The sequence below is a fragment of the Quercus suber genome, unplaced genomic scaffold, assembly GCF_002906115.3.
Source record: "Quercus suber isolate HL8 unplaced genomic scaffold, Cork oak 2.0 scaffold_677, whole genome shotgun sequence".
Lineage (NCBI taxonomy): Eukaryota > Viridiplantae > Streptophyta > Magnoliopsida > Fagales > Fagaceae > Quercus > Quercus suber.
Genome location: NW_027070118.1, coordinates 221,307 through 247,475, shown reverse-complemented (window position 1 = coordinate 247,475; position 26,169 = coordinate 221,307). Strand labels below are relative to the sequence as shown.

The following is a 26,169-nucleotide window of genomic DNA, read 5'->3' as shown; positions in this document are numbered from 1 at the left end:
AAGCATCATTGGTTTGGCTCCACCAGTGTAATGGCAACTCTTGCTTTGAAAGTAGTTTGTTGTGTGGCATTACATGCTTGCTTGCACCAGTTTCTCTTATAGAGCATAATGTTATTTCAAAGGTGAGGTTGTACTATATAAATTATGGAGATAACCAGTATTAGTTGATAATTTTATTTTTCTTTGCCTTTTTTTTTTATTAAAATAAAAAAAACAACTCAATTTTAACTATTGGATTTGTTATTGCCAAATTAAAGATTTAGTGGCTGTTGCAATAGTATTAAAGGGTCTTGAAGTTCTTCTTTTCATCTTTGGCATCTCTCCCTTGGAGCAAAGCAAGGTCACAACTAGTAAGTTAATATCTCATTCTTTGACTACGTATGATTAAATTATTAAATAGCTCATGTCTACTTGTGGAACAAATGCATACTAGCAAAATATTGGAGCTTATCTTTTGGTTTGTATATCTTTGCACACCTCTCCCTTTTTTAGTTTACAGTTTGTTCTCTCAATGTACTTAGTTTAGTAGTTTCTTCTCTTTTTACATGATTTTGGACATGAAGTCACCTAATTTACGTCTTTTAAGTTATCTTAGTAGTCTATAATTTAGACCTAGATTTTGCAAGATTAGCAGCTTGTTGTATGTTTGAGTTCTGCTAAAGGGTGAGTAAAATCTGCTTCATAATACCCTACTAGTCTATAATTATATGTCAAAATTACTGTTGTGGTGGGTTGTTGATTTGGACCAAGCAGATGACTTGCATGGTGATATAAGGTGGTCTATTTTGTATTATTAAGAGTGTTTATTGCTTTGTGACTATTATATTTGAAACTATATGTGAGGTGCTTATATATATCTAGGCATTATCAACTTATTATTTAACCTTAGTATGTGCGTTACTGAAATGGTGTTGTAGGTGAAATTCATAATTCATTATATGCTTGTTATGCTAAAATGTAATTTCATAGTTTGTAATTGGTAATTTGTTAGACCATGAGCATGATTCTATTGTAATATGTTGGTATATGGTTGACTAATGCTCATGATTTAACAAAGTGGTTTAAGCCATATGGTAATTTGTAAACCTAAATTTTCTAGACTTATATGTAGATTGGGTCTAGTTTGTGCAATTTGTAGACCTAATTTGTGTAGACTTAGTTTGAGATTGTGTAATTTTTTATTCTTAATGAATGTAGTTTTGATCTTTTCACTTTTGATTATTAGATTATGTCTTGTTCTTGTAGTAGAAGAATCATCTTGAAATTTCTTTTGAGTTTTGGTGATGAAGTTTTCCATAAATTCATTTTAACATGTGTGTGTACATTATATTGGTCCTTTTTTACTAGGAAGTTGCAGACCTTAGAAGAGACAAACAAGTGAAAAATGTCAAGTATTTTCTCTTGTCATGCTTCACTTGAATGCATGTTGCATGCCAAGTGTTTGGTAAATTACCTCTATGAGGTATACAATTAGATTACTTGACTTTTAGTTGAGATAATTGTTATATGAGGTTATGGGTTGCATTCCTATTGTGTTATTTAGCAACGCTGTCATTAAGTGAACTTATAACATTGTGTTTATTATATTTAGGATGGTGATGATGTAGGTGATCATTCTCCTACTACGCAAAATCAATCATCAAGCTTGTGGTTTTTTTTTTTTAATTTTTTTTATTATTTTAGTTTGCAACTGTGATATAGCATTCTAGACATTTGGAATTTCTTGTATTAGGCATAACAATTATTATAGATAAAAATTGTATTATTGTATTATATTAATTTGATAGTTTGAATATGTTTGATTATTGTGCGGTCTATTTTGGCGTGTGTCAACTAGATCTAGTCCTTTATTTTATATTGATTTTTGTTTTGCTATAAATAGGTTGGGAAAACAAATTGTAGGGAAAATATTTTTGCTTAATTTTTTTTTTTAAAAAAGGACCTATAACGGCGCTTTTGAAATTGCCGCTATAGGCCTTTTTAGTATGTATTAAAAAGGCCTATAGCAGTGCTTTTGAAATCGTTGCTAAAAACCATATTAAGAAAAGGCCTATAGCAGCGCTTTGAAAACCGCCGCTATATGCCATTTTTAGCATGTATTTAAAAAGGCCTATAGTGGCGGTTTTAATAGGCTATATTAAAAAAAACCTATCCCGATGCTTTTAAACCACTGCTATAGCCTATATTTAAAGAAAAAAAATACCTTAAAGCAACGGTTTAAAAAGCGCTGGAATATGGTTTCAAAAACGTCAAAACCTATATTGGTGCTTTTAAAAGTACTGGGGTAGGTCAGGCGGACCTATTGCCACACTTGTTACGTAGCACTACAAAGTGCCGGGGAAAAAAGCGTTGGGATAGGCCTTTTTAGCCTATACTAGTGCTTTTTTGGGCTATCCAAGCGATTTAAAAACACCGGGATAGCCCCAATTTTTTGTAGTGTTGGTTTTTTTTTTTTTTTTTTTTTTTTTTTTTTATTTAAAAAAGCTAAATTCAAGTGCAACACTAATTGGGGCCCAACTTAAATGGAATAGTAGATGACATTGCACAAAATTGCGCCTTAAAGCTCAAGGGATAAAGAATTTCTACTAAATGATATTGGGCTCCTCCAAGCTGATAAACAAACTGTGAATTAAGTGGCTCTTGAGTCCAACTATTCCATAAAATGGGCCTCTTGAGCACACTATCTGCAAATCAAAGTGCATTGAACTCTAAATGGTCCATCCAAGATTCAAATTGTTTGTCTTCATTGTAACTATTAAATAAAATTAAATAATAAATACCCATGTAATTATCGTCACCAAACATTCGCAATAACTTTTTTTAGTCTAAACTAATGTTTAATTATATTATATCATATAGTTTTCATAAAAATTGTGACCTACATGTTATAGTGGACACCGACTCATTTGTTTCTTATTCTTTATTTTTCACTTTCTTCTTTATGTCATGTGTACTCTATAAATACATTAAACTAATTAGCATAGTTGCTTTAGGTTAAACTTCATTGCCAATGTTTTAAAAAGTGATACTTCTCTGATTTAAAAATTCTACTACCAAAAGTTTATAAAATTTAAGACGAGTTTCATTATTTGTTTTCTATTATTTTATCAATTTACTATTATTTTTTTTCTTTTAATAAGAATTCATGTCACACATTGTGTTTGCATTATGTGGCTTAGTTTAACTATTGCGAGTTGTATGATTTTTTTTCACCATGTGACTGTTTAATAAAAAAAACCACGTGACTTATTATAACTAATAAATATTAGCATATGTCACTTTAAGTGAAATCCTTTCTCAAAGATTTAAAAAAAAAATTAAAAAACTACCTGGATTAAGATATATTTATCAAAAATTTCATTTATTTGTTTGAAAGTATATTAGGGGGTCACTTAGTCTTATACGATATGCTTTAGTCATGTAACATTGTTAAAGCGTACATAATAAATGCATAATTATAGTATTTTAATAAATATTGTATGCACAAAATTTGGTTAGACACAATGAATTTCATAACTTATAATAAGTGGTAAATTTTTATAATGCAACATAAGGATTACTAAGTGCTAAAAATAATCTACCATGTTAGAAAAGCCTTATACTTCAACTAGTTAGCACCTTTTTGTGTTTCCAAAAACAACATCCCTACATCCTCCAATTATCAGATTTAAAAAAAAAAAACAAATCTATCATCTCAACTAAGGGTGTGTAGCCAACCCGCCGGGTTGGGTTTTGGTGGGTTGGGTTGAGTTGGGTTACAAAATTTTTTTTGATAGCGGGTCGGGTTGGGTTTAGGTCATAAAATTCCAAACCTGTCAAACCCGACTTGACCCACTCATATATTTAATATATATTTAAAATATATTATATAATTAATAAACTTTTTTAAATAACTAGCTCTTCCTCCTATCCTATATAAAAGCCAATATTAATGTATATTAGTTCATATATTATTGTATAATTAAGTTGGAATATTAGTTCATATATTAATGTATATTTTGTTTATCAACTTAGGTGGCAGGTGTGATATATTTTTTTCTGCTCAATTTAATAATAATTGTAGGGACTCAATTTGGATTGGACCCAGAATAAGGATGGGTTTCTAGCCCAACAAGCTCAAACAATAAATTTTTAGAGCGTGAGTGCAAGAACTAGTTCTACCTGATAGAAAAAGTCATGGTTACAGTGCAATCAAAGACACTTCAAGCTAATTGTATGATAAAAACTCTCCTCAACTAGGTTTCAGGGGGTATCTTTCTGAGTTCCCTCATTCTTCTCCCTCTCTTTTGTTTTTCCAAAAAGTCCTCCTCTAATGTCACCTACTTTCTGGTTATATACTTTGTTCATCACTCTCTTTTCACCGTACTCGTGTAGGCTCTGTTCTTAGAACTCATTTCTGTCCTATCCAGCATCTCCCAGAACCTTCACTTAGTTGCCATAAGGCTGCTTGATTACTGTTCAGGTATTACCTCCACATTAATGCGGCCAAGAGTTAGTTGGGAAGCATTTAATGTGGGGGTAGCAGCTCCAGAAGATATTTGTTATCTCCCTCGGTTCTTCCCTTGTTCCACGTTCACTATCCAGTTCTAATGTAACTTTGCGGGGTGCCCTGAATAGTCAGGTAGTTATACCCACTTCGGACCATGGTATCCGAGATGAGTCTTGTCCTTGGACACGGTTTGGGCCATCACTCATGACCTTCATCCCTTTTTCTTATACTGGTCCCACAATACATTTCTTTAATCATCTTCGAATAAGTGAATGTCCTTAGACTGGGCCGTTAGGCCCCAAGCCCATTTCTTATGATTCCTATATCCTTTTAGATAATAGGCCCCACAATAATAATAATAAAATTGTCTAACCCATGGATTCAACTCGATTTATGTGGGTTAGGTTGGGTTGGACTTATGTGATGGGTTGAATTTTTTTTAACCCATCATGGTGGGTTGGGTCAAAAAATTTCCTTAACCCGACCCATGCACGCCCTTAATCTCAACAATTGTGAAAAAGTAGAGAAATTTGTTGTGCCCTCTAAGCATCGAATCAGATCTTGTAAAAATTATTGTTTATTTTGGCATAAAGTCCTACCTTTTTTTTTTACATAATCACTTTTCAAAAACACACATATCAGATTATCTGTTTTACACTATATTTCATTTAAATATTATTTTTAACAATTTTTTATTACTCTCCCAAATCATCTTTCTCTACAAGTAAAGAAAATATTAAAAAATATATTTGCATACAAACAATAATCATTTATATTTGCAAAGTTATTATAGCTATAATATTATTTTGCATAGTTTTACACAAACTTGATGTGGGTATTTTTGGAGTTGGTTGGGAAAATCATAGATTTATGCTATTTCAGAGCATTCACATAAGCTTGTGCAAAATTTTTTGTCTATTTTAGCATAAGAACCTATTTTTTCTATTTTACACATTTACTTTTCAAAACATCACACATCAGATTATTTATTTTACACTACATTTTATTAAAATGTTATTTATTTATCAATTAAGAGAAAGAGAAATGATAAAATGATTAAAAAATGAAACACATAGCTATAGTAACCATGTAAATGAAACACATAGTCTTACATGAGCTTGATGTGGGCATTTTTGGAGTTGGTTGGGAAAATTGTAAGACTTATCATATTTAAGAGCATTCACACCGGCTCATGCAAAAATTTGTCTAATTTAGCATATACGAATTTACTTTTTCTATTTTACACTCATTTCTCTCTCTCTCTCTTGTGTGAGTGTGTGTGTGTTTGTTTCTAAAAAAAAAAGTAAAAAAAAAAAATGAAATGCTTAGTTACCGTAACCATGTAAATATAAGATTAATAAACAATCATTGCAGCAATTTTACAAATTTACGCATACTTAAAATGATTGATGTGAGTGATTTTAGAATTTTGCATCTAATGTGAACAAACTTAATTGTTAAAAGAAAATGTTGAGGAAAAAAGAACAAAAAAAAAAGAACAAGAGAATAAAATTTAAGAATATTCACTATATGTGACCCAATGGAAAGAACCCAGGTGTTAGAAAACAATTGGAAAGACACACGTGTTCTCTAAAAGCGGGAAGCGTACTAGTCATATGGTACTAAATAGAAGTTGTACTAAAATTTGAGACTATCTTACGCCTAGGTTTATAACGTAAACTTATCACTCTCTTTAAACGCCGCCGAGACAGTCAGAGAGACTCTTACTCTTCACTTGCCTCATTTTCACGCTTTACACAGGTACCTCTCTTTCTCTCTCTCTATAACACAAACACACACTGACACAAACACATGCATACACACACTCATATTCAACACCCATGTATGAGTGTCATGGATGTATCTATCTATCATATGCAGCCATGCTTTTTGACTTACTGGTAGCTTGTCTAGTATGTTCAGCTTGCTGCATTTTTTTTTCTTGTTGTATTGGACGGTAGGTGTATGTGAATATGTCTGTGTCACTGTGTGTAGCTTGTGGTGGTTGCTAATTGTTTGTATGTTAGCTTACCCACTTCCTGAAAAAGGCTTTTATCTTTCGTATTTTGACATGTGTATGTGTTTGGTATGGTTGTTGAGGTTTGTGGATAGAGAATTGTTAATTGGTCATGGAATTCTTTTCTTGGTTGTTAATGCATGTTGTATGTTTTTGAAAGAAAATTATGGTGTTGGGAATTATTGGTTTTGTATTATGTTTGTAATCTTTTTTTATTTTTTGGATATATGGTGGCAAGTTTGATATTACTTGTACATTAAAAAAATGGAAACAAGAGAATTAATGTTATTTTATGATTGGGATAATATAGTAGAACTCAATATTAGAATTGGAATAAAAAATTTGTACTTCATAGCATGATTTCCTGTATGTTGTTGGTATGAGAAGCCATTGTTATTTTCCATTATGCATAAAATTAATTCTCTTATTGATTCTGAATTAGCAACAAAATCTTGCATTCTCATACTGTGCTTTGCTGTTTTTTCTTCTCTTAAATAAGTATTTTCTTTCTTCTTTTTTTTTTTTTGGTGGGGGAGGGGGGATTTTTACTGTGCTTATCATTTTAAGCGATACTGGATACAACATCAAAAGTAGTTTGATGGGTTTAAAATTTCATAAAATTGCTTTTACTCAGTATAATACTGGTCAAATCTTGGTTCATGCTAACCATAAAGGAAATTCTTTTCAGTGTTAGAGGAAATGAACTGAGTTTGGAAATATTGTGGTATGGGTCCTGCTCAACTATTCATGGACACTGACCTGGACATTAAACCTCACATAACAGCAAAAGTAGCACCCGATGAGGAGAAGATTAATTCCCTTAGAAACTCAGGTGGGAAGGGTTTAATTTGCAGGAATAAAGGCACTCAAATTGAGACACAAGCTATTTTGGGAAATCAAAGTAAAGCTACAAAGTTCCCTGAGGATCTTGAGGTTGATATAGTTGGAAGTACAATTAAAAGTGACATTGGATTGACTAAAAGTGAGGATCCAGATGCAACTGATTATTCTAGCTCATTTGCTGACTCTGCATCTGATATAGAGAATTGTTCTGGATTGAGTGAAGGAGAAGTGGAATCACAATTCTTTGGGGACAACGGTTTGGGTCCTTCATTTGATACATTTGGTAATACACTCCAATTGAGGTTTGTTTTAATCCCATATATTTTACCTTTTAATCTCTCTCTCCCTCCCCTTCCTTTTGCTTTCTTGGTCAAAGATAAGATGGAGTATACTGTAACCCCACAAGTCCCCACCTACCACAGGTTGAACCCCATACCTCTACCCCAGAATGAAGAAGTATGACTACACTACAATGGCATTTTAAATTCTATTATCTTGCTTATTTGTGTATTTTGAAATGAAAAGCCTAAGATAAAAACCTTATTCATATGTTTTGGTGTATAATTGTTTATCATTTTTAAAGTTCTATGTTGAAAATTGATGAATTGATAATATTTAATACTCTTTAGCGAAGCTTTAGCTATTGATGAAATCAATGAATTATAGGAACTCTTATCCTAAGTTAGTTTTGGTATAATTACTTATAAAAAAAAAAGTTAGTTTTGGTATAATGTACTCTTTTCTTATTTGATAAGTAGTTTTGGATAATGAACTTAATGATAAAGGAACCATAAATTGATCTAGTAAGTGATATTGTGTTCAATTATATGAAATCAGATGACAGTACCATTGCTGGGCTGTAAATCAGGTTATTAATTATAATGGTAAATCTAATTTTGATCCTTCCATCATGTTGACACAAGCATCTTTTTGTAGGTCATGAAGAGCTCATTCTTGACTAATGATATTTAACTGTATAGATGTTGCCAGTCTAAGGAATTCTATCTTCATAGATTACATTTGACCATTGGCTGTTTCTTAGATATTTTTATCCGTGAAAATTTCCAAAAATTTTAATTGTTAATATAAGCTCAATCTAATACATGTCCAATGTGGGACTTCGTTCACACTCTTGTCCACATAGCGTTGTCGCATAATATTGGGTATTATAACGTCTCCCATTAAAATCCGTGGGTCTACATTCCGTTCCCCTAGCCATACGGCGTTACTCAGAAACACTGACAGATTCTTGTATTTACCCAATTTCTTCCAGTTCTTCAGTGAGTGTGAGTCTAGCTATCTTTGGGATATGCTAATGTCTTTGGGTCTACAATAATGTGAATAATGGAATATTATGATCTAATCATTGTTTAGTTTCACTAAAATGGATGATAAATGATATGCATCTGCGATTATGTTATGTACATGCTCATCATTATCTTTTAGATGTTTTATACAATACAACTTTGTATGCTTCACTTACCCAAGAAAATTCTTCCATTATAGGAAAAAGAAATTGACAAATCATTGGAGAAACTTTATACGCCCTTTGATGTGGCGTTGCAAATGGACAGAATTGAGAATCAAGGAGATGGAGTTGCAAGCATTAAAATATGCCAGAGCGCTTGCAGCATATGACCAGAGAAAACAACCAGGATTTGATCAGTGTACCTTTGAAGGATTGGGTTCAAAGTCGTTGCCATTTTCTAGTCAATGCTTCAAAAAGAAGACAATAAAGAGGAGGAAACGAAAGAGAGTTGAAGACACAACTGATTTAACATCATATATGTCAAAACATCACCTTTTCTCTTATCTTGGTACAAGCTTTTTCTTTAACTATAATGGTTTTGGTGCTTTGCTCTCCAACAACACTGCCAACCCCCCCCCCCCCCCCTCTCTCTCTCAAAAAAAAAGAAGTAAATAAATGTCAATGTGTGACGTTATGTTATATTGCAGAGCTTAAGAAGTCTGATCCAGATGGCATTTCAGTGGCTGACGATTTTGGTAATCCAGGTTAGAATTACTTCTGCACATGTTTTATCCGTCAAAAAAGATCTACTGCACATGTATTTTGTTTGTGCTGTATAGCATGCCATGTTACCTGAATAATAAGGAAGGCAGTAAGGTATCTTAAGGATTTTTTATTTCATTTTGGTATTTATAGACTTTGTGCGCCTTTACAAGTTTTGAGATAGAGTAGTTTAATTTTACCATCTAAATTTTAGGTAGTGCAATATTGTCAATCTTTGTCAATACGGCTAACCGCATGTTGCTCTTTTCCATGTTCTGATGCTCACCTTTAATTTCAGTCTAAATGATATGAATTTCTTCTGTTAATGTTGATCATTCTACTGATATGAATGTCTTTCTTCAAATGTTAACTCTGAATGCTGCTGCTTGCTATTATCTGGGGCAGTAATCACAGACCAAAATGACCCTTGCAATGACAAATTTGGCATTAGTAATGATTGGTCATTTTTTGAGTTTAGAGATGGTGATAATTTTTTGGAGCAAGTCCTTTGGAAAATTGAATTGGTGCACTCTCGGGTTCACAAGCTGAAGAATCAGATTGATGTGGTCATGTCCAAAAATGCTGCTAGGTTTTCTTCCTCAGAGAATTTGAGCCTTCTAGCACCTGGTGATGCACAGACCAGCTCTGCTCAGAGTCCTACATTTTCTGCTGGCAATGGAGACGCTATATCAGTGGGACCTATATATTCTCCAACTAAACATATATCAGAGTATGATCATGGAGATCTTGTTATGCCTGAAAGTGCCATTTCAAGTTATAAGGAGGCAATCCATGTTCCTGATATAATTGAAAGCACGGCTGGACTGTTGTCTGCTGCTGATGTCACCCTCCATCAGCCACAGACTGGAGATTCATGTGAAAATGTAAGCCTCATCCCCTTAACAATTATATATATAATTTGGTTTATTTTATTTTATTTTATTTTTTTAAACTAGATGCTTCCTATGGTTTCATACTAATTTAACTGCACATTTTTATAAAATTCGGCCTTCTTTTTTCATTTAGCTTGAATGTTAGTATATAAAAGTTCCACTGATCCCCTTTCTAATCTTTAAATTCTGAAATTAAAGCTTTATTAAACTTACATAATGCTGCTTCTATATTTTTCAGTAGCCACGTTCCTCTTACCCACTATCTCTACCTATCAAAAAATAAAAAATTCAGAAGCCCCAGCAGAGTATACAATTATTCCAACTACGGCAAATAGTTTCTGCTTTTTTTTTTTTTTTTTGGGTTTGGATAAGTGGCAAATAGTTTCTGCTTCTAAGTACCCGTTTGGATACAGTTGATAAGCGTTTTGGCGTTTTGGCCTTTTTAGCACTGGGACCGGTGTTGTCAGTGGGTCCCGTGTACTGTTCACAGAACCCACAATTTGTCTAATTCAGCAAATTTTTCTTCAAAATTGGGTCTCACGGTACTATTCACACATTTGAAAATTATTTTGTTACAGTGTTTTCAGTTTTCAGCAATAAGCGGTATCCAAACAGACTCTAAATCTTTCTAATTGAATAAAATAACGTAGGGGTGGAAAATTTCTTGTACACTTGCTTTTTTTACCATCTATGCATCTTTGATTTTTCTTTTTTAACATGTGTATCTGTGCGAGCATGAGTGTGATTGTTTCCCGAATCTAATTTGTAAACTAGCTTCTGACCTTTTCCACTTTTTCTTGGACAAATATCAAAACCTCAAGTTGTCCTTTGCAAGAATATTTATTCAATCCTTGTGTGTTTTTTTTTTCATTGTGGTTTTCACACACTGTTAAGTACTTAGGTCCTACTGCACTTTGTCATGCTCCTGGAAAATGCCAGCTCAAGAAATATGTTGCACTGTATTCTGCAGTAAATGGTCCACTGACATTTGTAGGCAATATTCTTGACAAAGTAATGGTATACCATTGCATCATTTCTCACATCACCTAGGATGAGGTCGTGAGAATAACATCTCCATTAATATAATTTCCTATAATAACATCTCCATTAACAACAGCAACAGTCAAGCCTTATGATCCGTTTGGATAGAGAAGGAGGGAGAGGGAGTAGAGTAGATTTGACCCAAAATTAGCATATTTTCGGCCAACTTTACTCTTCTCCACTTCCCTTCTTTCTCCCCCTCAATCCAAATGGACCCTTAGTCCCAAATTTTTGGAATTGATTATGGATCCTCAATAGATATGTCAGGTCAGCCACATGTATTATTTTCTACCATTCTATTAATGTTTGTCTCTGTAGAAGCCTATTTTTATGGGATTCTTATGGGTTCATGAACTCCCTTGATATGTTCAGTAAATCTTTTGTGCTGTCACATCTGTCTAATGGTAAATGATTGATCCCTTTATTATTGTGATATTTAATACCTGCAGATTGTGGATAGTGTTCTGGTACATGCTGAGGCAGCTGAAGCAGAAAGGCACACTTTCAAAATTATAGGTAACCAAGCCACTGAGATGCAACAGGAACCAGAGATAGGCGAGCAAGAAAGCACCAATCTCCCTTTAATTCCAAAATCAGAACCTCTTATCGTCCCTTTAATTCCAAAATCCGAACCTCTTACTGTAGAAAAATCTGTAGGGCCTCAGGAGCAATCAACTCTGAAAACTTGTTTAGCATCAGATGTTAATTTTCCTAAGAATAAGAGAAAGCGTGGGGAGCGCAAAGCTGGCTCAGTTGGTTGGAGCAAGAGATCGTCAGGTGAGCCTGATAGCCAGTGACTGAAAAATAATCTGAGAATCTCTGTGTTTCTCATAACATGCAAATTATGGGGCTAGATAACAAATGTGTAGTAGTGTTATTATGTATGAACAATTTTCAGATGAATATAGCTTCAGTTTTCATAGACCGGCAATCATGCCATGGTTTGGACAGCTCCTCCATCAATTCTGCACTTTCTCTTATTAGTTTCTTTTTTCTTTTTTTTTTTTGAGAAACAGTTTCTCTTATTAGTTGGAAACTCATAATAGCACAAGACCACAAAATTTTTTTTTTTAATAAGAAAAATTACACAAATTTTAACAGGGTTGTGTAATTGGTTTTAGACCTCGTTTTTTGAAGTGGGGGTCATTAGACCAAAAAACTCATTCATCCAACAAAGATGTCAGCAGTTTTATGTTATAAGAAGCTGATTGTCTGTAAGACAATTAGTCAGCAATATTGCCGGAATTATTTGGAAGTCTGCTGGTTCTTAGGCTACACTATGAGTACCTCAGGTTATGCAAGCTTGTTGTCATGAATTTTCTCAACCCAACTTTATTGCCAAGGTGTCCAAGCTATAACTATTCATTCAAGCAGTTCTTGAATTTCATGTAATAGTGATTGTTCTAGTTGACAAAACCCTTATCTTTCAAATGTAAAACTCAACAGCAAAAAGATTAGTATAGTTGGGGTTATTTTCATTACAAAAATACCCAGCTGCCATGCATTGCCAAATAAACTGCCAAATATTCGGGTTTATTTGGGTTTTGTTTCAAAATTTTGAGGTTAATTATAGATTCTCAACAAACTAATTAAGAATGGTCGGTCATGTCTATTATTTTTTATCAACCCATTCAAATGAGAAATTTTAATTTTCATGTGAGAAATAACTTCTGGACTGATTAAATTGGGCCAGGTGGGCTTTTTTGGCTTGGGTTCATCTCAAAACACACAATGGACTCAAGTTGATCAAGTTCACGTTGCAATGGTTCCTTTTGGCCCAGACTACTTACAAAGTTGATTGATTAAAATCACGATGCTGAAGAAACGTAGGCCCGTTTCATCCAACACAGATGACTTTATTTTTACTTGGGCCATCTTCCCCTGAGTGATGCTATTGACACAATTCCTTTCCCAATTTCTCAATGCATCATCAATTTCAAGAAAAAAAAAAAAAAAATACAAAGGTTGCATTTAGCATTGGCTTAAAAAAGCTATTTAAAAAAAAAAACTATTTAACTTATTTTTGTTACTATTCATAGATCTCATTATACTTTTTGGTATTATTTATGGGTCTCATTACACTTTTTGGTACTATTCATGGGTCCCACTATACTATTTCAGCTACCTTTTATCTTTATTTACAGTATTTTCAGCAAAAAGTTATCATTTCAACTAAATAAGCTGATCCCAAACGGACTCTAAACTTACTATTAATTTTACTATATAATAGTGGCTACTCCTACTTGTGTCTAGTGTAGGACCTACCTGGGTTGCATGAGTGTGGGCATGCTGGTTGCTTCATGTGGGAAAAATGAGTTTAGGCTATGATTTGTTTGACCAATCATGGTTGGACTACATATGGTTGGTGATGTTGCTTTGTGGACTATGTAGCCGGATTTGAGAAGGTTGCCATTGGCACGGCTAAGCTCTTCACTTGGTGTGTAATGGGTCAAGATTGAATTGCTGGGCATGTGCTTGGATTGGCAAATGTGTTTTCATGGTCTATGGTGGGCTGGAATATGTGTATAAGCTGTGCACATGTGTTAGGCAGGCAGCACTATCATCACGGTAGAGCATTTTATGGATTGGCAAATGTGTTTTCATGGTCTATGGTGGGCTGGATTATGTGTATAAGCTGTGCACATGTGTTAGGCAGGCAGCACTATCACGGTAGAGCATTTAGTAAGCAATTATATGTTGGAAAAAACCTCTTTATATATATATATATATATATATTTATTTATTTATTTAGAGTTATGACGTTTGCTTTTAATGATAGCTCTTTATCATCAAATTAAAACACCAATCGGTTTTTGGTGTAGGCGTTGATTGAACCCCAGATCTCTTATTTAATCATTAAAGACTTTACCAATTGAGCTAACTGAAACCCATAAAAAAAAGTCCCAAGATAGTAGGTAGTTGTTTCTTAAAGGTAGTTCTCAAATTTGTGTAGATAGCCTAGGAATAGTTATTGGTAATTGTCATTAGATGTTAAATGGTGGGTTGTTACTGGTTTTTATGGGTGGGGAAAAAAGTTATTTAAGTTGTGGATTTAAATTAGAATCAATAACAATTTATCACCTATGATTTGTTGTGAACATAATTTCCTTCATGTTCCTTAAATTGTTGGGGGTGTTAACAATATGTGCAAGAGGAAAAACAGAGTGTAATGTGAGGGAAAACAATGTATTTTTTGTTTTTGTGCGAGTTTTGTAAAACTTGGTGATTGGTTTTAACTTAGGCATATCCCACGTGAGTGTTTTGTGTAAGCAAGTCTTAGTGCCCTTTGTATTTTGTGATAAAGTAATAAAATTTGAGAGTATTCTCCCATCTCCATTTAATTTTTGTGTATGTTTTGAATGTGCTATGTATACTTGATTTATACAAATTGTTGGCAGGTCCCTTTGTGTGAGTGTTGAGTTGTTGACTGAGGCTAAGTAGGGCACACCCCCTTTTTTTAGAGAGAAGTAGGGCATACTTAGTAATATCATAACACAAAATTTAGGTAAAAAATCTGCCTTGTGACAAAAGGTTATTATCCAAAATAAAGTTTCTTCATGCTGTATCACAAATTTAATTAAATGCTGCATTCATTAAGGACTAGGAGTTCAAGAACTAACTATAGGATTATTCTCATTATTATAATCACAATGAATCTGCCAATAAATCCAAATAAAGACCAAAAAGGTTCCAAATCTCCAAAAGCTTATGTTTTATGTGTTGAATACCCAATTTTCATTATTATGTTTAAGAGAGATATCTATGCCTTAAAAAGAAAAAAAAATAGTAAGGTTAAAAACCAAGAAAAAGGAAGTTGAAATCTAGCTGAAAAAGAAAAGAAAAAAAAATCTGGGTAAAACATCTGCCTTATAACAAAAGGTTATTATCCAAAGTAAAGTTGCTTCATGTTGTATCACAAATTAAACTAAATGCTGCATTCATTAAGGATTAGGAGTTTAAGAACAAACTATAGGATTATTCTCATTATTATAAGCACAATGAATCTGCCAATAAATCCCAATAAAGACTAAAAAGATTCCAAATCTCCAAAAGCTCATGTTTTATGTGTTAAATTCCCAATTTTCATTATTATGTTTAAGAGAAATAACTATACCATTAAAAATGATTAAGAAAAAAAATAGATAAGGTTGAAAACCAAGAAAAGGAAGTTGAAATCTAGGTGAAAAAGAAACAGTTTTTATTTTATTTTATTTTAAGATTTCTTCAAACATGTGGATTGGCAATTGGAGTGGATTCATAAAATTCAATCATATGGTCCCAAAAAAGTCAAAAGATAAAAATTGGTGGGATTTCTTCCATAATGAAAGGCTCAGTGCTGTTTATTTGGGTAAGATAATATCATGGTGCCTTGCAAAGTGTGTGTCAGACTTGCACGTGTTGGCAACTCGTTGGAACTGAATTGGCATCCTAACATTCCTAACTCGCACGTGATATGTTAAAAAATACACAGGTAAGGATGATTAAAGGAGAAAAGGACTATTTAAAAAAAAAAAAAAATTATGATGCATTTTTATTATGATTCTTCTTTGTTTATCATATACCAATAGATTTATTTTTTGCGTAAGCGAGATCTGAATCTACTTGATTTTATTTTATCAATGGAATTAACTAGAACTCATATAAGAGTTTAAATTTAAGCGTGTTTGTCTAGAAGAAAGAGCAAAGTTACTAATTACGATCTTATTTAGACGTAAACATGACCAACGCTTAAAGATTTTAGATGAAATAGAAAAACTGTAAGAATTCGTTCATGTGAGTTCAATATTTATCTATTTTTAGTAAATTAGATTGCATTCAAAGACTATCGAACAAAAGTTTTGATATTACAAATTCGGTCACAAAACAAGTTGAAGTTGTTTAAAAATAACAAAATTTTCTTTTAATTTTAAAATTTACGAAAATTAGATTGTTAGACTTCTAAATTATTCTAATTATAAGCTTGGTTATGGCTTTCTCTTATTTACCAAAAAAAAAAAAAAACATTTTTTTTTAAGATTTCTTTAAACATGTGGATTGGCAATTGGAGTGGATTCATAAAATTCAATCATATGGTCCCAAAAAAGTCAAAAGATAAAAATTGGTGGGATTTCTTCCATAATGAAAGGCTAGTGCTGTTTATTTGGGTAAGATAATATCATGGTGCTTTGCAAAGTGTGTGTCAGACTTGCACGTGTTGGCAACTCATTGGAACTGAATTGGCATCCTAACGTTCCTAACTCGCACGTGATATGTTAAAAAATACACAGGTAAGAATGATTAAAGGAGAAAAGGACTATTAAAAAAAAAAATTATGATGCATTTTTATGATGATTCTTCTTTGTTTATCATATACCAATAGATTTATTTTTTGCGTAAGTGAGATCTTAATCTACTTGATTTTATTTTATCAATGGAATTAACTAGAATTCATATAAAAGTTTAAATTTAAGTGTGTTTGTCTAGAAGAAAGAGCAAAGTTACTAATTATGATCTTATTTAGACATAAACATGACCGACGCTTAAAGATTTTAGATGAAATAGAAAAACTGTAAGAATTCGTTCATGTGAGTTCAATATTTATCTATTTTTAGTAAATTAGATTGCATTCAAAGACTATTGAACAAAAGTTTTGATATTACAAATTCGGTCACAAAACAAGTTGAAGTTGTTTAAAAATAACAACATTTTCTTTTAATTTTAAAATTTATGAAAATTAGATTGTTAGACTTCTAAATTAGTCTAATTATAAGTTTGGTTATGGCTTTCTCTTATTTACCATTTTTTTTTTATAGATTTTATCTTATTTAAAATTGCTAGCCAAAAATTTATTTATTGCTGAATATTGCTGTCATATACTCCTAGTCTTACATTCTTTATTTATTTATTTATTTATTTTTGGTAATAGGAAATGTGGGGGGTGAAAGCCCAGACATACTTATTGGGTTGTGGGCCCTGTCCTGAGAAATATTGTACGTCCGAAGAGTAATAGCGGGTCGGGGTAGAATTCATTTGAACGCAGCCAACCCAGAAGTAAAGGAAGAGTAACGTCCGAAGAGATCACATTTTGTTTGAAGAGATTACACTCCTTGAACATAAATAGTCTTGACCCAGCTAGCGAATAGAAGGTCCGAATGGACTCTCGGGCAATCCCAGCGACAAAGATAAGTTTTGAGCGTATCTGGGGATGGTTAGGACGAGAAAATATCTCAAGAAAAAGCTGCCATCACCGCATTAAATGCACTGCAGCTGCTTTTTTGGCCGCATTAATGTGGAGAAGACCCTTGAACAGTGTAATCTCAGCTACTACCACTCACGGAGAGGCAAAGAGAGTACCTGATGGGACATGCACTTAAGTGGATGCTTAGATGAAGAACAAATGGACGACAGAGATGATAGAAATGGGTGCTATATAAGCAAGAGAGGTCTCTGATAATGGGGGGTGAGAAAAAAGGAGGGTAGAGAGGAATGAGACAATTTCGTTGTAGTTCCAAGAATTGTAATCACCTCACATTCCAATAATATGCCTCTTCGGACAGATATTTGTAAAAGAAGACGAATATAATCTTGTGTCAATGAATCCTCCAACAATATAATTTACCTCTGTTTGATTCATACCTAACCCAGCTCTTTCGCTCACTCTCTACAAATTCATTGTCTTGGGTTCATTAGGCTCGTAACCCATCCCTCTTGGGCCTGGGCTGCCAAATCAGACCCTACAATTGGCGCCATCTGTGGGAAGAGTTTGTGCAGGGGTGAAAACAATAGCGAAGGATGACTGAACGAGGCCAACAACAGGCGGAGTCAAGGGCATCCCAGCATGCAGACCCTTTCCTTAATTTGGAGCAGAGACAGGATCACGAGTTCAGTGCACACACCGTGCACACTGGGCAAAGCCATTCACGTGATGAGAGTTACATATCCCATGCACAGAAGAACCGGGATTTGCAGCTGGAGGTAGAAAAGTTAAAAAGAGAGCTGCGTCACGTAAAACGGAAACGGGTTCCTTTACACTACGACGAGGAGTCTGATGACCAACAGGATCCCACTTACCAACAAAAATCGCGAACGCCAATCAGTGAGTCCTTTTCCTACCAGGAGGAGCGTCGTCGTGAGAAGCAACCTCCGAGCCCACCACGCGGAGATATAGGGAACGACGCCATGAGCAAGGCCTTAAACCAAATCTCTAGATCGCCCTTCACACGCAGGATTGAGGAAGCGAGACTCCCCCGGCGTTTTAACCAACCTGCGTTCACCATCTACAATGGTAAAATAGACCCAGTAGAACATGTTAGTCATTTTAATCAGCGGATGGCAGTCTACTCTAGGAACGAAGCTTTGATGTGCAAGGTCTTCCCCTCTAGCCTAAGGTCGGTTGCGATGAGGTGGTTTGACAGCATAAAGGAGGACTCCATCAGCTCCTTCAAAGAGCTCACTCAAGCCTTTGGTTCACGTTTTGTCACCTGCCGAAGAGTGTCTAGGCCTTTGTCCTTCTTGCTATCCTTGAGCATGCAAGAGGGTGAGACTCTGAAGGCGTATTCAGACAGGTACTGGGAGATGTTTAACAATATGGAGGGCAACTTCGATGTGATGGCCCTCGACACGTTCAAGCTCGGCCTCCCCACTGACCACGGCTTGAGGACATCTTTGTCTGGCAAGCCAGTCACTAGCATGCGTCAGCTAATGGACCGCATCGAAAAATATAAAAGGGTCGAAGAGGATCAGCAACAGGGGAAGGGCAAGGAAAAGGTTATCCCCTAAGAGAGAAGGGACTTCAGGTTGGATCGGCTCAGCGGCAGTAAATCACGGAGGGATTTTTCTGCAACTGGAGCAACGAACCCTCAAACAGTCAACACTATATTGAGAGAGCCAGTACACCAAGTTCTGGAAAAGATTAAGGGCGAACCATTCTTCCGATGGCCAAATAAAATGGTGGGAAACCCCGAAAGGTGCAATCATAATCTCTTTTGCCAGTATCATCAGGACCATGGGCATACCACGGAGGATTGCAGGAGCCTGTGGGACCACCTGGACCAACTGGTCCGGGACGGTAGATTGAAACACCTTTTGCACCACTCTAGTGGCCAAGAAAGCCAGACAAACACAGAACCCCGAAGAAACGATCCATCCAAGCCTCCGTTAGGAACTATCAATGTTGTCTTCGCCACACCAGGAAGAACAGGATCCTTGCCCTCAAAGGTGATGTCAGTTGCCCGTTCGTCCACAACTGATGCCTGCCGAGACCCGAAGAGAGCTAAGGTGGCAGCGCAACTGGTCATAGGGTTCTCGGATGAAGATAAGATGAGACCATCCAACCCCATGACAACGCCTTAGTAATTACCCTTAGAATTGGGGGATACGACCTTAAGAGGGTGATGGTGGATTAGGGTAGTGCCGTGGAGATAATGTACCCCGATCTTTACAAGGGGCTGGGTCTAAAACCTCAGGACTTAACGCCGTATGACTCTCCCCTCGTGAGTTTCGAGGGAAGAGTTGTCACCCCGAAAGGCCAGATATGCCTCCCTGTGCAGACCGGTTCTAAAGTGGTGGAGGTAGATTTCATAGTTGTAGATGTGTATTCACCGTATACGGCAATCGTAGCCAGACCTTGGCTTCATGCACTAGGGGCTGTCTCTTCTACTCTGCATCAGAAGGTCAAATACCCATCCGAAGGACAATTTTATGAAATCCGAGGGGACTAGTCCATAGCCCGCCAATGCTTAGTGGCCACCATTCAGCATGAACCAGAAACCGAGCACCCGTCCAGGGCCGAGAAGGGTTTATAGCAATTAAAGTCTCAGGAATTGCCTGCCGAGAATCTAGAAGAAGGAGCTAGGTGCGAGGATCTGACAAAAGTCACCATCAGGGACAATCCAGAAAAATTCTTTCAAGTCGGATCCGAGCTGCCTCTTCCGGAAAGGGAAGAGTTAGTAGAATTCCTCAAGAAATACCTTGACGTATTTGCCTGGGACGCCTATGAAGCCCCAAGGGTCGACCCGGAATTCATTTGTCATCATCTGAGAGTCAACCCACTAGTAACTCCTAAGAAGCAGCCCCTTCGGCGCCCATCCAAGGAACACGCTGAGGCAGTAAGGGAAGAAGTAGCGAAGCTCAAACAAGTTGGAGCTATTAAGGAAGTTTTCTACCCTGAGTGGCTGGCGAATACAGTGGTAGTGAAGAAAAAGAATGGAAAGTGGCGAGTGTGCGTGGACTTCACCGATTTAAACAAGGCTTGCCCTAAGGATCCATTCCCAATGCCTAAGATTGATCAGCTAGTGGATGCCACTGTCGGCCATCCTCGGATGAGCTTCCTAGATGCCTTCCAAGGCTACCACCAGATACCCTTGGCCTTGGACAACCAGGAAAAGACCGCTTTCGTCACCCCTATTGGTAACTACCACTATAAGGTAATGCCATTTGGCCTAAAAAACGTGGGATCCACCTATCAGAGGATGATGACGAGAATGTTTAAGCCACAGCTCAGTAAAAATATTGAGATTTACATTGACGACATGGTGGTGAAAAGCAAGATTATTGCTGAGCATATAAAGGACCTTGAAAGTACCTTTGAAGTCCTCAGGGAATACAAACTGCGCCTAAATGCTTCCAAGTGCTCATTTGGCGTGGGGTCTGGCAAGTTTTTGGGATATATGGTGACCCATAGGGGTATTGAGGTTAACCCCGACTAGATAAAGGCAATCAACAATTTGCGAGCTCCTCGAAATCCCAAAGAAGTTCAAAAACTAACTGGAATTACGGCTGCTTTAAACCGATTTATCTCTCGGTCAGCAGATAGATGTCGGCCCTTCTTCTCTTTGCTCAACAAGTGGAAGGGATTCGAATGGATTGAAGAATGTGCTGAGGCCTTTCAGCAACTCAAGGACTATCTAGCTCGGCCACCAATTATGTCCAGCCCTGAGCCGGACGAAGACTTGTTTGCTTACATTGCGATGGCTCCCTTTGCTGTGAGCTTGGTACTGGTCCGAGCAGACTGCAGCGTACAAAGACCAGTCTATTACGTAAGTAAATCACTGCATGAAGTCAAGACCCGTTACCTGCCACTAGAAAAGGCCATCCTAGCAGTAGTGCTGGGTACACGAAAACTACCCCACTATTTCCAGGCCCATACTGTCATCATCCTTACTCAGCTCCCACTCAAGGCTATACTCCGAAGCGCTGACTACACCGGGCGGATTGCTAAGTGGGGTACCATCTTAGGGGCTTTCGACATTAAGTACATGCCCCGCACATCAGTCAAAGGCCAAGTCCTAGCGAATTTAGTAACCGAATTCACGGAGCCTCATTTAGAGGAAGCGATACCAACATCGGACATGGATGAAAAATCGGTTGCCATGATCTCTCAACAAGGTCCCTCTCATTGGGAAATGTACGTGGATGGCGCAGCAAATCAAAAGGGTTCTGGCATAGGACTAGTGTTAGTGTCTCCAGAAAAGATAGTTATTGAAAAATCACTAAGACTGAACTTTACCACCACAAATAACGAAGCCGAATACGAAGCCCCGCTGACAGGAATGGCCATGGTTCAGAGAATGGGAGGAAAATCGTTGGAAGTGTTCTCGGACTCGAGACTGGTTATAGGTTAAGTGCAAGGGGAATTCGAAGTGAAAGATGAGAGAACGCAGCGATACCTGAGCCGAGTTAAGCGCTTGCGATCGGGGTTTGACTTCTTCAATTTGCTGCACATCCCCAGAAACGGTAATGCACATGCCAATTCCCTGGCCACACTTGCCACCTCCTCGGCGCAGGGTCTGCCAAGAATCATCCTCGTCGAGGACTTGCAGGAGCCTACGGAAGCGAGGGCGGAGGCAGTGCAGGTTCACAAGATCAGGGCAGAGCCTAGCTGGATGGATCCTATCATTAACTTCTTGCGGCACGATGTTTTACCCAAGGAAAAAGGGGAGGCTGATAAAATTCGAAGAAAAGCAACCAGGTTCTAGCTATCTGAGGACTGGAGACTGTACAAGTGATCCTATACAGGACCATACCTACTATGTGTCCATCCTGAAGCTGCTGAATTGCTATTGGAAGAGCTGCATGAAGGGATTTGTGCTAGTCATACCGGGGGTAGATCTTTGGCCCATCGAGCCATTACGCAATGTTATTGGTGGCCGAACATGCAAAGCAAAGCCCAAGAATACGTGAAGAAATGTGATTACTGTCAACGATTTGTGCCGAATATACACCAACCAGGTGGGACCCTCAACCCACTATCCAGCCCGTGGCCATTCGCTTAGTGGGGCTTGGATATCGTGGGGCCATTCCCCAAGGCCACGGGAAACAAGAAATACCTATTAGTCGGCACTGACTACTTCACCAAATGGGTCGAAGCAGAAGCTCTTACCAACATTCGAGATGTAGACGTACAAAAGTTCGTGTGGAAAAACATCGTCACTCGTTTCGGAGTCCCTCATACTCTCATCTCGGACAATGGTCTGCAATTCGATAGCAAGGCATTTAGAAGTTATTGCAGCGAATTGGGAATCATGAATAGGTATTCCACCCCAGCTTATCCCCAGGGTAACGGCCAGGCAGAAGCCGTCAACAAGGTCATTGTAAACGGTTTAAAGAAGAGATTGGACGACGCAAAGGGCAAATGGGTAAAAGAATTGCCGTATGTACTTTAGGCCTACAGAACTACGCCTCGCAAATCTACCGGGGAAACCTCTTTTTCAATGACCTATGGGGCTGAAGCTGTAATACCTCTGGGGAATGGATTCCCGACTTTGAGAACCACTTCGTTCAATCTGACCGACAACAATGAACAGCTTGAGAAGAGCTTGGACCTAGTCGAGGAAAAAAGGGAGAATGCAGTGGTTCGCCTGGCACATTATCAACAGAAGCTCAAGCAAAGCTACGATGCCAACGTAAAGCCAAGGCCTTTGGAACCTGGTGACCTAGTACTGAGGAAAGTTGTTGGCACTGCAAAGAACCCAGCTTGGGGAAAATTAGGGCCTAATTGGGAGGGGCTATATCGTATTACTTCAGGGGCTGGCATAGGGGCATATTTCCTGGAAGATCTAGATAGCCATGTGGTACCTCGCCCTTGGAATGTAAACAACCTCAAAAGATATTATTATTAGTCGGGCTTTTCCGTTAAACAGCATGCCGACTCGTCATTTGAACTGCATTTTTTCCTAAGTTTTTAAACTTAAACCCATTCATGCCTGTAGTCATCGGACCAGATGATTTGGATTAGTTAGCACTCTGTTACAATTTTCTTAAGTGTTTAAACTTAAACCCATTCATGCCTGTAGTCCTCGAACCAGATGATTTGGGTTAGTTAGCACTCCGTTACAATTTTCCTAAGTGTTTAAACTTAAACCCATTCATGCCTGTAGTCCTCGGACCTGGGTTAGTTAGCACTCTGTTGCAATTTTCCTAAGTGTTTAAACTTAAACCCATTCATGCCTGTAGTCCTCGGACTAGATGATTTGGGTTAGTTAGCACTCCCTTACAATTTTTCTAAGTGTTTAAACTTAAATCCATTCATGCCTGTAGTTCTTGGACCAGATGATTTGGGTTAATTAACACTCCCTTACAATTTTCCTAAGTGTTTAAACTTAAACCCATTCATGCCTGTAGTCCTCGGACCAGATGATTTGGGTTAGTTAGCACTCCCTTACAATTTTCCTAAGTGTTTAAACTTAAACTCGTTCGTAGCTTGTTGGTAAGCTTTATACTAGCTATTCTTTTTAGTACCAATTTTTACTTACGTCTTTTACATGACATGATGGATGAGTTTGGCTATATTGTTATCTCAATTAAAAGGAACAGTCATTTGCAACAATAACAAGTCATAAAGAATGTAACGGAGACACAAGAAATAAAATCAAAAAAGTTTCATTAATTAAAAAGAAGAAGAGTTTACAAAATCCTTGCCTAAAAAAAAGAAAATATCATAAATACAAAATAGAAAACCCTAAGTCCCTAGGCCTTCTTCTGAGAAACCGAAGGATGAGCAGCTTGGTCTTCGGACTCTGGGAGGGTCTTCTTCTCCATCAAAACTTTGCCTTTGTCCTGGGGAGCCTCAACAGGCTCGTTGGACCGACCAGGTTCCTTGGCAACCTCGAGGCTAGCTGGTGGGAGTTGGCCGATTATAGGTTGCTCCGAAGCCTCAAGAAGCTGTGTGGGAGGAGAAGGATCAGACCCTGGGAGCACTCAGATTTCAGGGTCATAATAAATGCTCCCAAGTAATCTCAGGTCGGAATCGAGGGGGACTCCAGCAGCATCCAGCACCTTTTGCCAAGTTACATCACAGTAATCTCGAGCAATTGAGGCAAACTGCTCTGTAAGCTGGTTCCTGGTCTCTTCCACCCCCAGCTGGTAAGCTGCCTTCCTCTCAGCCTCAACTGCCTCCTTTACCAGCCGAGCATTCTGCTCGGCTACTCAGGCACTCTCCTTGGCTTTTTGAAGTTTGGCCCTGAGACCCTTCACCATCTCCCTCTCAGTTGCTAGGTTGATCTCTGCCAGGTGCAGCCTTTTGCACTAGTCTTCGACCTGAGCCTCAGCATTCTTCAGCCCAGCGTCAAGGCTGTTCCTCTGGTTGGTCATGTCCTTTAACTGCTCAGAGAGCAGAGAGTAGTTCTCCTTGAGGCTACCCAGAGATCTCTCGGCCTCTGATTGGGATTGGGCTGCAACCTGGGCCTCGAGGTGGGCTTTCTTGTTCCACTCCTCGGTCACGTATATCTGCTGGGTAACCTGTATGACAAGAGTTTTCAACGAAGAGTAAAGACAGGGGCAAAGTAAAAATGAGGGGGGGGGGTACATGAACTAAGGTGATTAGTTCACTCACCATGGCAATATCCCTCTTGAGGGACTGGAAGAGCTCGTACCGGTTGAAGCGCCGATACGAGTCCATGTCCTTGGGGAGAAGAAGAGGCTGCTCCAGAGCCTCGGCAACAAGGCCTGCCCTCCCCCCCGTCGTAGTTTCTGAGGGAGGTATCCCAGGGGATAGGGGCTCCGTCTAACTCCAACCTAGGGCACCAGGCGCGGGGCCCTCGGCGCACCTCGGCCACATGTATGTCCTCTCTGATCTTAGGGGAGGAGGCCCTCTTGTCACGGTGACCTTTCGTCACCTTTTTCTGCTTGGCACCTCTTGGAGGGGCCACCTCCCTCTCCTCAGCATCAACAATTGGTCTCTTCTTTTTCGAATCTGGCACCTGCTTGGTGCCAAGATCTAGAGGAATCTAAGGGGGCGGCGGTGGCAGGTTCGCAGCTGGTTGGGACGTTCCAGTCCCTTTCGTCTCTGCCTTAGTGCCCCTTTTCTTCATCAGGCTCTTTAAATCCACCATGTTGTCGTCCGAAGAATCTTCGGGAAGGGTAGTTATCAAAATTGGGTGGACACTGGACTGTCTGTCGCCTTCTTCCTCGGCGTCCGAGAGCTCTATCACATGCTCCCCTCCTGCAGCTTCCACTCCGAATGCAAATTTGTCAATCTGCTCCTCTAGCGACGAGGTAGATGAACCAACCCTTTCGCCTACTGTGACTGGTTCAAGGGGAATCTGCTGGATCGACTGGGCGAGCGGGAGTATAGCTTAGGGGTTTGGATGGGGAACAGGGGCAAGGTCGTATGACGCCAAGAAACATTTTCAGGCAACGTCTATACGGTTCAGATGATAATCCCCCTGCGTTATTACGTTGTTGATCGGCTGGTAGTCCTTTGGTTTCGCTGTGTACCCGAGGATATGCGGAACCGACCTAAGCTGCCCGTCCTCACCTATGAAGATCTCTGACCTTAGTAGGTAGTTGAGGGCGGCAGTGTTTGTGAGCGTAAGCCGAGGAGCAACCTGGTCCCTATCTGTTAAAAATCAAAGTAGAATTTAGTCAGAGATTCAAAAATATCAGTACAAAGAAAATT

At 37.9% G+C, this 26,169-nt stretch overlaps 1 protein-coding gene across 4 annotated transcripts; it reads left to right on the top strand.

The window, feature by feature from the left end:
- Positions 1-6,142: 6,142 nt before the first annotated feature.
- Positions 6,143-12,216, top strand: LOC112008626 (uncharacterized). 4 transcript variants are annotated; one of them, XM_024040961.2, is made up of 6 exons: positions 6,143-6,250; positions 7,195-7,651; positions 8,856-9,166; positions 9,306-9,362; positions 9,766-10,244; positions 11,744-12,216. In XM_024040961.2, exons 2-6 carry the CDS (start codon positions 7,233-7,235, stop codon positions 12,089-12,091), a joined length of 1,614 nt encoding a protein of 537 aa, XP_023896729.2. In that variant the 5' UTR covers positions 6,143-6,250; positions 7,195-7,232; the 3' UTR covers positions 12,092-12,216. The 4 variants fall into 4 exon arrangements, with proteins under 4 accessions (XP_023896729.2, XP_065622135.1, XP_065622134.1 ...); XM_065766063.1 differs by lacking the exon at positions 6,143-6,250 and adding an exon at positions 6,326-6,402; XM_065766062.1 differs by lacking the exon at positions 6,143-6,250 and adding an exon at positions 6,595-6,883.
- The last annotated feature ends 13,953 nt before the right edge of the window (positions 12,217-26,169 follow it).

What these genes read in the sequence shown, in the direction of transcription:
- LOC112008626 (XM_024040961.2), top strand. Translation starts at nt 7,233, where the DNA reads ATGGGTCCTGCTCAACTATTCATGGACACTGACCTGGACATTAAACCT. An exon ending in GGTAATACACTCCAATTGAG is followed by an intron (nt 7,652 to 8,855) that starts GTTTGTTTTAAT and finishes CTTCCATTATAG; the next exon opens with GAAAAAGAAATTGACAAATC. An exon ending in TCACCTTTTCTCTTATCTTG is followed by an intron (nt 9,167 to 9,305) that starts GTACAAGCTTTT and finishes GTTATATTGCAG; the next exon opens with AGCTTAAGAAGTCTGATCCA.